The following is a 15,747-nucleotide window of genomic DNA, read 5'->3' as shown; positions in this document are numbered from 1 at the left end:
CTCAAATTGCTTTCAACATCTTTCATGGGCTAATGCTGGATATCTTGAAGGAACTAAAGACTGATGAACATGGTATTTATCTAACGACTTATGCTAATTACAAAGGAGTGAATATTATCACTAGCTTACTCAAGCCTTTTATTGAGGATGATGACTCCCCCTCACTAAAAGACCTAATTCTCTTACTACTCCCAACTCTTTTACTTCATTTCTGACTCCTAGCTCTTCCTCTAATCGAGGAAAATCTTGTAGCTACACTAGAGGAAGAGGCAGAAACACCCCAATCAGGCACCTTCTTGACTTATAATCATTGATGAATATGCAGGTTGTTGTGAGTCCATGTTGAAGGTGGTATCTTAACAAAAAAACTCCTTGCAAAGATTATATTTACGAACACTGTCTCTTTCAAAATGAGCTTCTCGATTGGATACACCCTAAGATACTTTTTTGTAAGTGTTTTGACTTACTTTTTGGTAGCCACAAATTACTTGACAATGTATTTATTGGCTTGAAGTATCATCAACCTATTAAAAATTTGGTCTACAATAATGATTTTCTTTGACAACTACATTCTTGAATGTGTCTGTAACAAGTTTATCACATTTTGCAAAGACTTGGATACGTATGGTATGCATGTTTGTACTTCTGATCTTAGCATCATTAAAAATACCACATTCCAAAAAATCATGGCTAAAGGGCTTAATCACATTCCTAACTTTCCCAAAAACCCATATCTCACTTTATCAGCTTTACTTAACTGCTTAACTGACCTTGTGAGTTCTCTCCGAATGGAGAAGATAGTCCTACCAGACTTAGCAAAATTGGTGGAAAAATGTTTCTTCCAAAAAATCTCACACGTACCTGGTAAATGGTTGTCTACAGATGGATCTTGGATTACACCACAACTAGCTCTTGAATTTTGAAAACTATCAAAAAATTGGTTCATAGTAGGACTGGATAAAAGCCCTAATTGTCCATCTCTGATTTGCAAAAACCTAGCTTGGAAAGCAGGACATTCTCGGGTATCTGGGAAGGAATTCACAATACTTAACACATCCCTACAAGAGGCTACCAATAATATATCAAGACACTTAGGAAATTTGGGTTATTCTCTCCAGAATACTAAACTTCCAGTACTTTTTCTCATCTATAAAATTCATAAACATAAATTCAGATAGATATCTGATGCCTCGAATAACATCTTTACGGATGTTACCAAAGATATTACCCTTTGTTGTTACAAATGGCTCCTAGGGAGGTGGGAGAGGTTGGCCTCAAACTGGCAAGATTTAGAAATGGGATTGCTAATACACTAAGAGGATAGCATTTTTCTAGTGGTGGGTGTGAAGGGAATTTTGAGCACAATGGGTGGATTTTTTGTAATTTTGTGCCAAGGTAGGAGGAGCCAAGTGCAGTGGAGGAGAAATTCACAACGATAGACACAAAGATTGGGGGAGGGCTAACGATGAAGGCGGAATTTTTTGAAAACCATGATAACTCTTATATATATTTACCCATTTTAGATAGTCCACAATTGCATATTCTACCCCAACTTGTATATAAAATAATTGCACTTGCCATTTTCACGTTTAACTTTTTATCGCTCATATTTTAATTTTACATTTTAATTTCAAATTTTACTTTATCTTTTATCTTAATCTACCTCTTATTCTTCATCCTTTCAGTCTCACGCTCTTGTAGAAAAGAAAAAACACTCATGCATGTGAAAACCTAGCATGCCTCACATATCATTCACTTTTATACTCTATTTACATATATATTTTCCTAAATTATATTTTGGAATAATTCACAAAGACAATCACTCATAGTTATCCATGGTTTTATCCTTTTTCCACCTTTTTAGTTACACATGAAAATCTTCAAACAATACCATGTGACCTGGACCCTATAGATTCCCTGTTTTCACACTACACTCCAGGGAGGATTGAAAAGAGGATGCATGCACACCATAGGAGATTTGATTCTCTTGCATCACCTCCTTGGAACTAACTAAATTACACCTACTAACAAGTGCAGGATGGGGTTGAAATCATTGGGACCCAAAGGAAAGACTTTTTAGTTTGGCTCTTTCTCACCCTACACTCTCCACTTGTATATAAAGACACCCACTTTCTCAATTCCTCTTTTGGAGCCTTACCACCACATTTTTGGTTCAAGGATACCCTCAAGTCATGTATAGCATGCTTGGCCATATTTGTACATATAAAGAATGCACCGAATGGAGTAATAGAGTGAAAGTTATAGCCAAAACAATGATTTCAAGTAAAGTTGTTTTTTCTATGGAGCCACCAACATTTGCCCCTCTTTGTCCATTGCTCTCTCCATCTCTCTCTCCATCTTATGTATCTTACTAGCTACTCCTCCTACACTACCTACCATTTACCATCATCTATTCTCATACTCACAAATAATAATGAGCTCAAGTGGAGATTTGGAGGAAATTACAAAAAAATGGTGGATATTCAACTTAACAAATCATGGTTCAAATTGGTCATCCCCTCCGTCTCACAAACATACAACATGCTACTCTCACCTGTAGACACTCATGGCATGGTAAGAGGAGATGCAAACTCTACTCTATGAGTTACCTCCAAGAACTAAAATCACTCCAACCCTATCCCCTTCAATATGTGCAATATAAGAACATCCAATGTTTACCTCACCTTCTCCTCACCTTATCTTTTAGTCATTTTGGTCAAGAGGAAGAGTGTAGAAGCTGAAATTGTACATATTTTGATTAATGGAAAATGCTAACCCAACCATGGTTAGAGCATCCCCAACCCTCTCCAAATTTGTATAAATATCCCTCCTTTCCATCTAACAGGAGATGTCTAGAGCACTTCACAAGGATGCCATAACCCACCTAACCTACACCACCCCATTACACTACTTTGTGTGCATCTTCTCCCTCTCAATTGAAGCGTTTATTTTCTATTGTGTTGTCTCTTGTCTCATTGATTTCTTATGATTTGTTTTGTGGTAGTTGATCTCAATCTTCGTGGAGAAGAACGCTCCTAATATTGGAGATTGTGTGTGTGTGGCAAGAGAGGGGCATTGAGGAAAATATTTATTTTGGGGAAACATATGCTATCTATGCGTTGATGTGTGTTTTTGTGAATGCCTGGTTTGCTAATGCTTACTCGTGTAATGCGTCCTAGTCCACCATATTGACTAGCTGGTGCCCCTTTGTATTGGTCTTTGTTACCTAGTGAGAGGAGCTTGAGGGTGGTGATAGAGGCCACTGCATTCAAGATTTTGTGCCTCAACAACATTCAATGCACATTGCATGAGGTGGTAAAATCTATCAAACAAAAGAGAAAAGCTGAAGCAGAGGCTAGAACAGTGGATTTGGCAGCCATCAAAGATGATGAGGTTCCAATGATCTAGAAAGACTATAAGCTCAAAAAACAATGGGAACCATTATTTGGTGTTATTTTGGATGGAGGTGCCGGAGTGAATATTCTTGGTAATCAAGTTAGGAATAACTAAGATGAAGCCAGCTCCGTTCAAAATAAGGATGGAAGATCATAGGGTGGTCCAAGCCACTGGTCTCATTGAAAACATGCAGATAAGAGTGGAAAAAGAGAAATTCAAAACCAGTTTCTTGGTGTTGGATGTTTAGAGAGCCTATGGTATGCTACTAGGAAGACCATGGCTCAGAACTAATGGGGCTATACATGACTATGCAAACCAGACATTGACTATTCAAGGCTCCAGTAGAAGAATCCAGATAAAGACAGATACGAGGTCATGGAGGAAAATACACTAAGACCAGAAGAGTTGTGTAAGAAGTATGGTACGAAGAAGATTAAGAGGATGCTAGCCTCCATGAATATCTTCCCCTTAATAGAGATCAACCTTAGCGTAGTTCTGCTGGGCAAAGAATAAGGTGATTGACAAAAATAGAAATACCTAGATCAATTTACTGAATTGATGGCACTACGGAGAGATCAATCCAGATTGATGGTTGTGTACCAGATCAATCTACACCAAAAAAGCTTAACTTTAGGGAAAAACCCAATTCAATGAATGATTCAGATGCTAATGAATAAATTTCAGTAGCATTGCAACCAGATCTTCAAAATGATATGCTAGAAGTCAGTAATCCATTTAATGTCTATGTTGTTGGTATTGGATACACAAGGAAGAAGAGTCATTGGCCAAGAGAAAGAGAGGTGGGCTAGATTGGTTGCTTCTAGATGATCAAGAACTAGAAGAATGTAATCTTATCTTAGAGGATAATCCTAGAATGATTAAAATCAACAAACATCTAAAGCCAAAGATCAAGGAAAAAGCCAAGGGACTATTCCAAAAATACAAAGAAGTATTTTCCTGGGAACATACGGATCTGAAGGGAGTAGATCCAAGGGTGTGCTAGCATCGCATACCATTGAAACCTGATGCTAGACTAGTAAGAATGTAGAGATACAGAATGAGTTCTAATTATGCAAAGATGGTTAAGGAGGAAATCGATAATTTACTTAAAGCTGGGTTCACCACAGAGGTGGCAAGCAGTGACTCCTATAGTGGTTGTACCAAAGAAGAACAACAAGCTCAGAGTGTGTGTCGATTATAGGAAATTGAATGCCCAGACCATTAAAGATCCCTTCCCATTACCATTCACAAATATGATGTTAGTTGAGATTGCATGCCACAAGATGTATATCTTCATGGATTGCTATAGTGGCTACAATCAACTGAAGATTGCACTAGAAGACAGAGCTAAAGCCACATTCATCACTAAATGAGACGCATTTATGTATTTGGTAATGCCATTTGGACTTTGTAATCCTCTAGCAACCTTTTAGCGGTGTATGATGGAAATCTTTAGTGAGTTTTTGCACAAATTTTTGGCCATCTTTGTGGAAGACTTTATTAGTCTTTTCCACTGAAGAAATACACATTATTTTTGGAAATGGTCTTCCAGAGGTGCAAGGAAAAGAGAATCTACTTAAACCCATTCAGTCTGTTTTAATGGTCTCGAAAGGTCAGCTGTTGGGACATATTGTTTCAAGAAATGACATTGAGATGGCTGAAGATAAAATACATAGTATTTAGTAAGCCAGAGCATCAACGACGATTTCAGAATTGAGTTCATTCTTGGGGTACATTAAATTTATCAAAGATTTGTTCATATGTTTGCAGCTAAAGCCTTATCCTATATGAGCTCACAAAGAAAGGGAATAAATACATTTGGACCGAAAGAAAATGATGCAGTGTGTAACGGCGTGTGCGTTTGCACCCATCACGATTCTGCACATGAAACCAGAAATTTTTTGTCTCTACCACTGTAGCCTTAAAATTCCTTGAGCTTTTCAATGGCTTCTGACATATACCAATATGCCTTCCCAAAGACAAAAGAATCTTTATTCACCAAGCACAGCAAGTCCACAAAGGGTTTAGTAACATTGACAAGCTTTTCCACATTTCTCCAAAACACTGAAATATTGACGAGTTGATGAACCCTTAATGTTAAAGCTTGGTAGCTGGGATATTTGCTAAGCCATACATCCCATTGCTTGCAGGAAACTGTCTCCACCAGCACATGTTGATGAACATCTTTTAGTGTTGACAATACATATTATGCAGTAGCAATCCGAGTCCCACAAAAGATTTGTAATGCCTTGTTAGACGACTTTGTTATGAAAAAGGCATATGAAAAATGATGCTTTCTAATGAACTTCACTATTATGTTTTCTTCCAACAAAGTAGTCTTTATTTTGTCAACTTTGCCAATGTCTTTTAGAAGCAGATTGATAGTATGTGCACCACATGGTACCCATGTTAATTCCGGGTACTTTGCTTGAATTGCAAGACCTGCACCTTTATAATTTGTAGCATTGTTAGTGATGATGGTTGTTACATTCCTTGGCCCTCGAGCTTTTGATATGGCATGCTCATAGATCTTCAAAAAAAAAAGGGAATAGTTTTTTCTTTCAAGGACGTGTCAATTGCTTCTAAAAATACAAACCCTCGGGGCCAAATCAACATCACATTGATTAAAGGCTTCTTCTGAAAATTGGTCCATCCATCCAAAGTTATAGTACACCCAAGGTAGAAACATATTCCAACACTGCACGTTTGAGCATGCTTTATACCTCATCCTTGACTTTGTCAACATACTCTATGCGCATTTTGTTGTAATCCAACATCATAAATCCTTTTTTTCATGATGCTCATCAATGCATCTTTGAAGATAGGGTTGCGCACTACATTGAATGGAATACCACGTGCAAGAGATGCTTGAGTCCATTTCAAATACAACATGCATAACCATTGTTTATCAAAATCTTGATAAAGTGTTTGATGTAGATATCCCTACTCCAATACCATCTGTACAATTTCTCTTCGAATTAGATATATTACTAGGTGAACCTGCTTTGGAGAATGTACCTAAGTCTGAGAAAATAAAAACCAAAACCATTAATTTATATCCCGTGTCAGTCCATATTCGAGTAAAGTTCCTCGTCTCTAACTCTAAGCTTGTAAATTTTGGGAGTAAAATCTTAATATAAGTGAAAGAACTAATTATCTCTAGTGCAAGAAAACACTTTTACTCTAGCACAAATGTAAGTTACCACTATTTACGATGCGTATCCATCTTCAAGTGTGAGTATATACTCCAACACAATGATAAATGGTTTCAAACCCTAATCTTTTCCTCTTTAAGTGTGAGAAGACGCCAACACACAAAGAGCGCAATTCTAATTTTTAAAACTATTCAATTTTACAAAGAATAAAAAAAGCTTTATTATAAATTATAATAACTAAAATTATATTATTAAAACTAAATTTAATAAATAGTTTAAATCCTTACTTTCTCCATTTTTAAAAAATTTCACATTCTTTTCTTGGAGAAGAGGATTACTTTTTTCAAGCAATCTAATACTTGATTGTGTGAAATGCTCTTGAGGGGCAGTGGTAGTCACATATATAAACTATGTAGTTCGATCAAAGGTTTCTTCGATCAAAAAAATCTTTGATCGGAGTGTAGAGAAATAATATGGAGGGCCAAACTCAATGATGTGTCACCGTATAATACAGACATTTTATTTGGTCAAAAATATTATACGATCATTAAACGTGTATAATACGTTTAACATTTAACGTATAATGCAACTTAGCTTAGGACTGCAGGGGCAAATTTTCCCTCACTAGGAGTTTTTTTCCCTTGTGCATTGTATATATGCCCATCACTCTAGGGCTAACTTATCTTTCCATTGTGCACTAAGCAATACGTACTCTCTGTTCTGTGCCTTGAGCTTCTTCATCTTCTCCAAGGTCTGTGTGTTTCCCTGCAACTCTATTTCCAACAATTATGATTCGGTCTTACTTGCAAATAGAGTGTTTTTTCTGCTAAGCTACTTTCAATTCCCCAAGAAATTGATCTTGCAGATTTTTATGCATTGTGTTCAGAATCATTATAAAACAAGAAACTGCTAATCCTACTATGAAGAGAGCATTTACTGGACTATCTGTATACATCTTAGATGTACAAAATGACAATTAATCTTTTTTTTATGGTTTCCATTTTTGTCATGTTGGAGTATCTCAGTGAGTTCAACTAAATGCAAATGATTATTGGAAAGGATAGATGCACTAAATTGATTGTCAAGATAGATAGAACATGCTTTAACACTAGTTTGGTACCAAAAAAGGACACTTTAGTGTCCTTTTTTCAGAATTTAAATAAAATAATACATGAAATCTAGAAAACATCTCAAGAAATGCTTTTGCAAAACTTATAAAATGTTATCCAAAGTATTCATAACAATTATAATTCGCCACCTTTGTACACAACCTCAATAGTAACTACACTCATGAAAAGCACCTATGCAAAACAACAGTCAATGTTTCACTAAAACTCGTACTCTAATCTAAGGTGAGCAAGGTGCATGCAATAATCCATAGTGACTACTTATATATATGTTTGAAGTTGTGCATCTGTCACATGAAAAAATATATATCTGTGACTAGAATTAAATGTAAAAAATTGTGTGTCAAATATGTGACGTTTGAGAATTCAATTAATGACCACATAAAATATTTAGTTCATTTAAATTTGCAATGTCTTATGATACATATATACTAGATCTATGACTCTGTTGCATAACGTCATACTATTTGATGGTTATGCAAGCATAGCAATCATTTTTTGCTAGAAATTACGCACTATTAATTTATGTAAATGAGCTTAAATTACAAGATTCCTTTGACTTTGAAACCTTGAAAGATGGTTAGCTGATGGGTATTGGCCTATAGATACATTATAGACCTTAAGTTTTGCCTCATAACCTCATCACGTTAAGCTTAAATAAGTTTTTATACCTATATTCCTTGGAGGTAAGAATTCAAGTAGTCCTGCCCTCCTCATCAGCACTCAAATCGTTAGGTACTTCTTCTTACATAATGTATTGCAGACAAGGAACCGCCGTGTGTTTGAAGGAGGTTCTGAGGCGGCAAGCTTCACATAAATTATACAAGAAAGCAAAGTGCTAATGTGGACGCTCGGGTGCAAGAAAAACTCAGAGGATTTGTCTAGGACTACCTGTGCCTTGTTGTCAGCAGATGGAATGCTTAGGAAGGAGGAAAATCTTGGCCATTGGAAAGCAGAAGATCTTTGAAGAACATGATAATTGACCTTGTGTATCAAGGATAAGGGAGCGGGTCATTAGGGGTGACTCCCCAAATAGCCGATGTAATTATTCTCTCTTGATGATGTCATGGCTCAGCACGAGCATGGCAAGATCTTGTAATTTTTTGGGATGATCGATATAATTCACTCACAATTCCGAGTTTTGCAAAAAAAGAAGAAGTTTTTATACCTATATACTTGATCTGGTTTAGTTGGAGAATTTTTCATTGTGCAAGATGCAGACTGCGATACCAAGATACACAGCGATACCAAGATACACACACTACAACTTTCAACAAGGGGCCCGTATGTGCCTTCGGTTTAAATAAAATAAAGTAATAGGAAAATCTATGAAGATACCCCAATTTGGAGAAAAAAAGAAAGGAAGCAAAGTCAGGTGAGGTGGCTACTCATCGTAGGGTAGGACACCAACAAAAGAGGGCATGTGGTATCTGGCATTGGCGAGCAACTAGCTACAATTACAAAGTTGTCAAATGCCGATTGGGGGAGAGTTGGCACGAGACGCGATGAGGGGGCACTTGGGTTGCAAGCACAAACACAAGCCTTGGGGCAGCCAAGATGGCCTTGAGACGATCCGACATTGTATTTTTGTTCTGATAAGGGCTTCACATAGGGGGAAACGAATGCAGGCAAATCAGACGGCTAGCATTTTGGCTTCGAAAATCTTATTGAGCACAGTCCGTTTTCAATTCTCAACCTTGAGTGGGGATTTTGCTATGGAGTGACGACGAGAATGGAGGCTCACTGATGGAATCTATTGAGATTCCCTAATACAATTCAGATGTAACCAGTATATGTCTTGGTATTATGATACTAAAGAGAGAATATATAATAGTGTCCACAAGGATCTCTATGGAGTTGTATAAGGCCAGCACAGTGGGCAACGGCAGTAAACATACCCTCACTTGCAACAAATCATGCGCGTGGGCGGAAGCAATGCCTCGTTTCGAGTGCCAGTGCACAAAACAAAAACGTCTTGTAACTTCCAACCCCCCCCTCCCCCTCCCCCTCCCCCTTCCCTTCATAAAATGGCTCCTATTCTTTCGTGATCCCTGTCAAAATCAACACAAAGAACGAGGTCATGTTCCTTTGTATTTGAGAGCAACTTCAAGTAGAGTAGGTTATCTCAAATTTTAATCCTTGATTTTTATTATCCAATCTTTGCTAAATTTTTTATAAGCTTGTTGACATGCTCTATGTGTACTAACATTTTTTTAAAATGGTGTTCTTGTAGGGTTAAAGCATCAAGCAGGCAACGATGGTGCAAATCGGCTCGTTGCCGCATTGACTTATGTGATTCATACTTTCATGCATTGATTAAAACTTTGTGTGCACATCTTTAACATTTTATTTTATTTTTTGCGGTGTAGGTACAATGGACCCCAACACAAATCAATTTTTTGATTCCCAACGGTAAGATGACGACCCTGTTCTCTCCCAATCTCCTTTCTCTCAATCTACTTTCTATCCATACCCCCATCCTTCTTTCCACATGCCACCTCATGGCTACAAAGCCATGTTGAACTCTCCCTCCATCTCTCCAAATATTTCCTTGGAGAAGGAGCAGCTCAACATACTAGCAGCGATGTGTATGACTATGAGTAATTTTTTGAAGGAGTCTTTGGGGGGGGGGGGGGGGGGGAGGGGGTTTGACTAGTAGTTCTAAGCTTTCCATGTTTCAAAGCTTTAAGTTTTTTCAAAGTTTTTTTGTAATTTGTCAAAGCTTGCAAATTTTCTTGGCATGCTTCCAAAGTGTATTGTAATGTTTCAAGGTTTCAAAGTATGATAAAAATGTTGGAAATTTAAGTAGTCTATCACCGAATATCTTGTATTGTGTCAACTATTGCAAGATTCAATGGCCATATCCAAGGAAACTACTCTCTATTGTGCATGGTTGTGTTTTTTACCCATCTATGAATTGCGAAAGGAGCTTAGCTTTTGCAATGATGAGTCCAGAGTGCAAACTTGGTTGCATGTTTTTGGGTGCATGGCATGGTCTGTAAGCCTTAAGAAGATCGCCAACTGAAGGAGAGGTCATGAGCGGCGGTGAGCGTGGGCATACCCACGTCCACAAGGCTTTGTTTGATGCTATCTCCTAAGTGCTTATAATGCTAGCATGTTCAAGCGGCGTCTAAGGGTCAGCAAAGAAACCTTTAATTTCCTTTGTGAGAAGCTTGCACCATTCATGCAGAAGAAATTCACAAACTTTTGCAAGGCTGTGCCCATTGAAGATAGAGTAGCCATCGCTCTTGGCACACTTGTTGGCACACTTGCTACTGGAGATGGAGTCTTGGGCCTTGGTGACACTTATGGACGTGTCAAGAGTACATCTTGTGAATTTGTGCTTGATTTTGCAAGGCAATTGTGGAATTTGGCCTTAGGGATATGTACATCAGATGGCCTTCAAGCTCTCGGTTTGCGACATTGGCGTGCGAGTTTGAGGTTGCAAGGGGAATTCCCTTTGTTGTTGGTGTGATAGATGGTTCCCACATACCCATCATTGCACCAAGGGACAACCATGTCGACTACTACAATAAAAAAGGTTTCCACCTATTTTACTGTAACTAACCATAGCCGCTAATTGTTCAATATGGAATTTTGATGTTGGATGGGCCGTATCGGTGCATGACTCCTTGATTGGCAGCCAGTCTTTTGGGAGGTTGTGTTTAGCAAGATGGAAGGGCGCATTCATGGATGCCCTATCACCTCAAACTTGATTTTTGATTGTAAGGAAGTTACAATGCAGTTATCATGGCAAGGTCAACAGCAGCAAGAGGGGAACTCGCTTCGATTAGAGAGTCTTCATTGGAGTCGGATATTCTCTCTTACTTTGGTCGACCGCTCGCCTCGCGAGGCCTACTTTCTCTCGTGTCGTGGCCATCGAGTAGTTGGTGATGTTGTTGATGATGCGGGGTACGCTTTCTAGTTCCCCCTTGCTGCTCGTTGGTTTGAATTGGGTATGCATTACCGTCATTTTGGGAGAGGTTCAACACATGTTGGTTGATATTTTGCCTATTCCGCCTCTGTTGGTTGAGGATTGCATGTCTGATTGGTGTCTACGGGACAATCCCTTTGACACCATGTCTACCAGTACGGTTTATGCTGCTCTTCTATCTCCGCATGTAATGCCCTATGGTCTATGCATAAGTATGACATTTAGGTGGAAGAAAGTGGTTTCTGCCCTTTGGAAGAGCCATTTGCCTTTGAAGGAGCGATTGTTTCTTTGGCGATGCTTGCTTGGAGTTCTTCCAGTGGGTTCTTTTCTCAATGCACATCATGTCTGCTCTTCCCGCTGTGTTCTTTGCTCGACTGTAGAGGAGACTGTTAGTCATCTCCTTTGGGATTGCTGCATTACTAGAGAATTTCTTTGTGATATAGCATCTGGCATGCGGCTCCGATTCCCCTCGATGGTTTTCCACAAAAGGTTTTGGGCTTTCGGCATTCTCTCACCTTCCACTCAACGATTTGCGGTTTTCATTATGTGGGTAAGAGTTTGGGCTTATTGGACCCTATGGTGACAACGCAACAATTGCATGCTCTCTCGTGCTGATGCAAATCCCTTTCATTTTTTGAAGCTTTCCCTTGGGCAATCTTTACGTTTTGCCTGTGAAGTGGATGATATCACTTCAGACTTGCGTTAGCTTTCATATGAATGCGTTTAGCACTTTTTGCAGATGAACACTTCCATGTTCACGCCTTGTATCTGCTCTGTTCTGTGGGTTTTCCTCGCCTTGAGGTTTCCCACTTGTAAATTCATCCCAAAGATTTACGAGAGCGAGAGAGAGAGAGAGAGAGAGAGAGAGAGAGAGAGAGAGAGGAAGAAGAAGAAGAGAATTTTAACGTCGTAGGAAACTATCCCGAAGAGAGAGCCGCTCAAGGCGACGAGTTCAAGTTGTGCGCGCGCGCGCGAGAGAGAGAGAGAGAGAGAGGTTTTAACGTCGTTGGATTGGACGAAGTGCTTCCATTTAGCAGGACTTCTGCTGCTCTGCCCAGCGAGTCCTCGGAGCGCAGAGAACTAGTGAAGAAAGCAGAGGCCTTGCGTATCTGAGCTCGAGTAGGATGTGTACTTTACAGCGGACTTTTCATCTCTGGAAGGAGCAATGCTTCCTTACCCATCATTGCAGGGTATTGGGCGTATTTTGCACACATTTATCACAGAGAAGAACTATGCCGGGGGTGTCTCCATGCATGCATTTTTGCGCAATCACGGTCTTTCAGCTCATGTGGTTTTGGGTAGTCGTGTTGTTTGTATGCTGGTGGAGATTGGATGTTTGCAATCGGCTCATCAGGTTTTTAACAGTTTGGTATGCCCGGATGTGTGGTCCTGGAATGCTCTCATCGGTGGCTTCGTCAAGTCTGGAGACCTTCAACAAGGCCTTTCTTTGTACCAAGAAATGCAGAGAGATGTGTCATTACATTCAAGCGGGCACACTTTCACCATTTTGCTCAGAGCATGCATGCAGTTGAGAGATTGGATAACAGGCCTCCATCTACATGCTGAGGTTGCAAGGACTGGCCTACTGGCGACAAATGCGTTTGTTGGGAGTACTCTGGTTCAAATGTATGTCAAATGTGGCTTTCTTTCAAAAGCCCAGCAAGCATTCGACAACCTACCAGCCCGAGACACAGTTTTGTGGACCTCATTAATGACAGGTTACCTAGAAAATGGGCTCGGTGACGAAGCAGTCAAATGCTTTGATCAAATGGAGTCCGATAGTGCCTCACCAGATGCCTTCACCATTGTGTGTGCTTTGAAAGCTTGTGCTAGTATAGGAAATTCAGCGAAGGGTCAAGAAATACATGCTGAGGTTGAAAGACAGGGCATTTTCAAACGAAATATTGTTGTGGGGAATGCCTTGGTGGATATGTATGGTAAGTTTGGCATGCTTTCCATGGCACAACAAGTTCTTGATAGGCTTCGAGGTCGTAATGTAGTCTCTTGGAATACACTCATTACATGTTATGCTGAGCTCGGTCATGGTGGGGAAGCTTTAGAGTGTTTTGAACGAATGCAAACTGAAGGCATCAAGCCTGACTCTGTTACTCTGATAGGGATACTTAAGGCCTGTTGTAGCATAGGAGCTGTAGAAAAAGCAGCAGAGATTTATGATGAGGTTGAAAGAGATAGTTTGGAGAGCGAGCTCGTCGTAGCTAGCACCTTGGTTCACATGTATGCAAGATGTGGGCAGCTATCCTTGGCACAACATCTGTTTGACAGTCTCCTCATTCGAGATGCAATCATATGGACTGCATTAATGGCTGGATATGCAGAACACGGGCAAGGGGAAGAAGCTCTTGACCTTCTTGAACTCATGCAGCTTGAGGGTGTTTCTCCAAATGCTGTCACGTATGTTTCCAGCTTAAAGGCATGTAGTGGCACTGGCGCCATTCATAAAGGTGCCAAAATTCATGCAGAGATTGAGAGGCAGGGGCTGCTGGAAAAAGACCTTGTTCTTGGAAATACACTCGTTGATATGTATGCAAAGTGCGGTTTGCTTCCAAGAGCACAAGAAGTTTTTGACTTGCTTCCAAGTCGGGATGTTATCTCATGGAATGCCTTGATTTCAGGCTATGCCCAACTAGGAAAAGGTGGAGAAGTTGGAGACATGTTGGACAGAATGCTTGGAGAAAAAGTTAATCCGGATGCCGTAACCTTGATTGTTGTTCTTAGCGCATGCCTTCGGGCAGGCATACTCCATAAATGTGAGACGTATTTTGTGAACATGAGCAAAGAATATGGTGTTGTTCCATCCATCAAACACCATGCATGTTTGGTAGACCACTTTTGCCGTGAAGGCTATCTAGACAAAGCAACATTAACTATCAGAAAAATGCCTGTGTCTCCTAATTTGGTTATATGGCACACGTTACTGAGTGCTTGTCGAAAATGGGAAAATTTTGAGTTTGGTAGACAAGCATTTGAGCATGCTGTCTCGCTGGACATGAAGGATGCTTCTGCTTACTACTTCATGTCTCAAATTTGTGCAGGATCTCATTAAGCTGTAGTATTGTCTACAATCCTCGAACAGATGGACAAACAAAGTGGGTTAATCAAGTCATTGAACAATCACCGTTCGAACCTTCCCAACAGTAATGGGTTTAAATGGTTGCATCAGTGGGTTCACAAGGAAGAGGAATTTGTAGGTTCACTATGGGTAAGAGGACTTTGTGAATCCTAACACAAAGCGTCATTCATTATTTTGATGAGTTTTTCAATGAGCAACAAAAAGCTTGCAATTGTAGTATTGTGCTTGTCATCTCACTTAACTAGAAATGTCGACTTATGCTCTTCACGATTGGTAAAAGCAATAGAGCCAAGTTTACAACCCGCCCTTTAGACATGGCATGTCGTTGTCCTTTGCTAATGTTGTTCCCACCCTCCCAAAAGAGAAGCTTGCATGCTTGCAATACCTTTCTCAACACTCACTAAATAACCTTTGGTAAGTTTTATTATTGGGACTTAATTAACAAAGAAAATAGGTTAAGCTCAATGATAGGTTAAGGTGGATATGTTGGGTGCCATTCATGGCACAAGCATGGATAGAGTAGAATCAGTTTAGGGTTTGATTTGGGCACACAGTACAGTAGAGTGTGGTTGCAAAATAGAAGATTTAGTTTAATTGAGTACAAAGTGCTTCTATATAGGCAAACACAAACAAATAGTCTTTTGACACATGAAGCATATATGTGGTTGTTTATGTATAAACACAAGTGGCTATGTTTTACACATGGATTGTAAGAGGTTTTTTACATGGGTTATTGACACATCACTTCTTTAGGTGGAAGAGGTTGTTTACACAAGAGATGTAACAAAAGGTCGTATTTCAACAATGTTCTCTTATGTGGGTTTTGGTTGCATATACTCACACAAGATTGTCCTCTTCTCAAAACACACTAAGATTTGATTTGAGCACACAGTATAATAGAGTATGGTTGCAAAATAATAGATTTCGTTTTATTGAGTATAGTGTGCCTCTATATAGATATATACAAAGAAGCATCCTTTTGATACATGAAACGTATATGTGAGTGTTTATGTACAAACACAAGTGGCTATATTTTACACATGG

At 39.3% G+C, this 15,747-nt stretch overlaps 1 protein-coding gene across 1 annotated transcript; it reads left to right on the top strand.

Annotated features, from left to right (window-relative positions):
- The first annotated feature begins 12,526 nt into the window (after positions 1 to 12,526).
- On the top strand, positions 12,527 to 15,003 carry LOC147429627 (pentatricopeptide repeat-containing protein At1g15510, chloroplastic-like). Its single transcript, XM_086495889.1, has one exon. It carries the CDS (start codon positions 12,778 to 12,780, stop codon positions 14,674 to 14,676), a length of 1,899 nt encoding a protein of 632 aa, XP_086352015.1. The 5' UTR covers positions 12,527 to 12,777; the 3' UTR covers positions 14,677 to 15,003.
- The last annotated feature ends 744 nt before the right edge of the window (positions 15,004 to 15,747 follow it).

The sequence above is a fragment of the Adiantum capillus-veneris genome, chromosome 22 (assembly GCF_014529385.1).
Source record: "Adiantum capillus-veneris isolate H3 chromosome 22, ASM1452938v2, whole genome shotgun sequence".
Lineage (NCBI taxonomy): Eukaryota > Viridiplantae > Streptophyta > Polypodiopsida > Polypodiales > Pteridaceae > Adiantum > Adiantum capillus-veneris.
The sequence above is the reverse complement of the archived record's forward strand: the minus strand, read 5'-3'. Positions and strand labels throughout refer to the sequence as shown.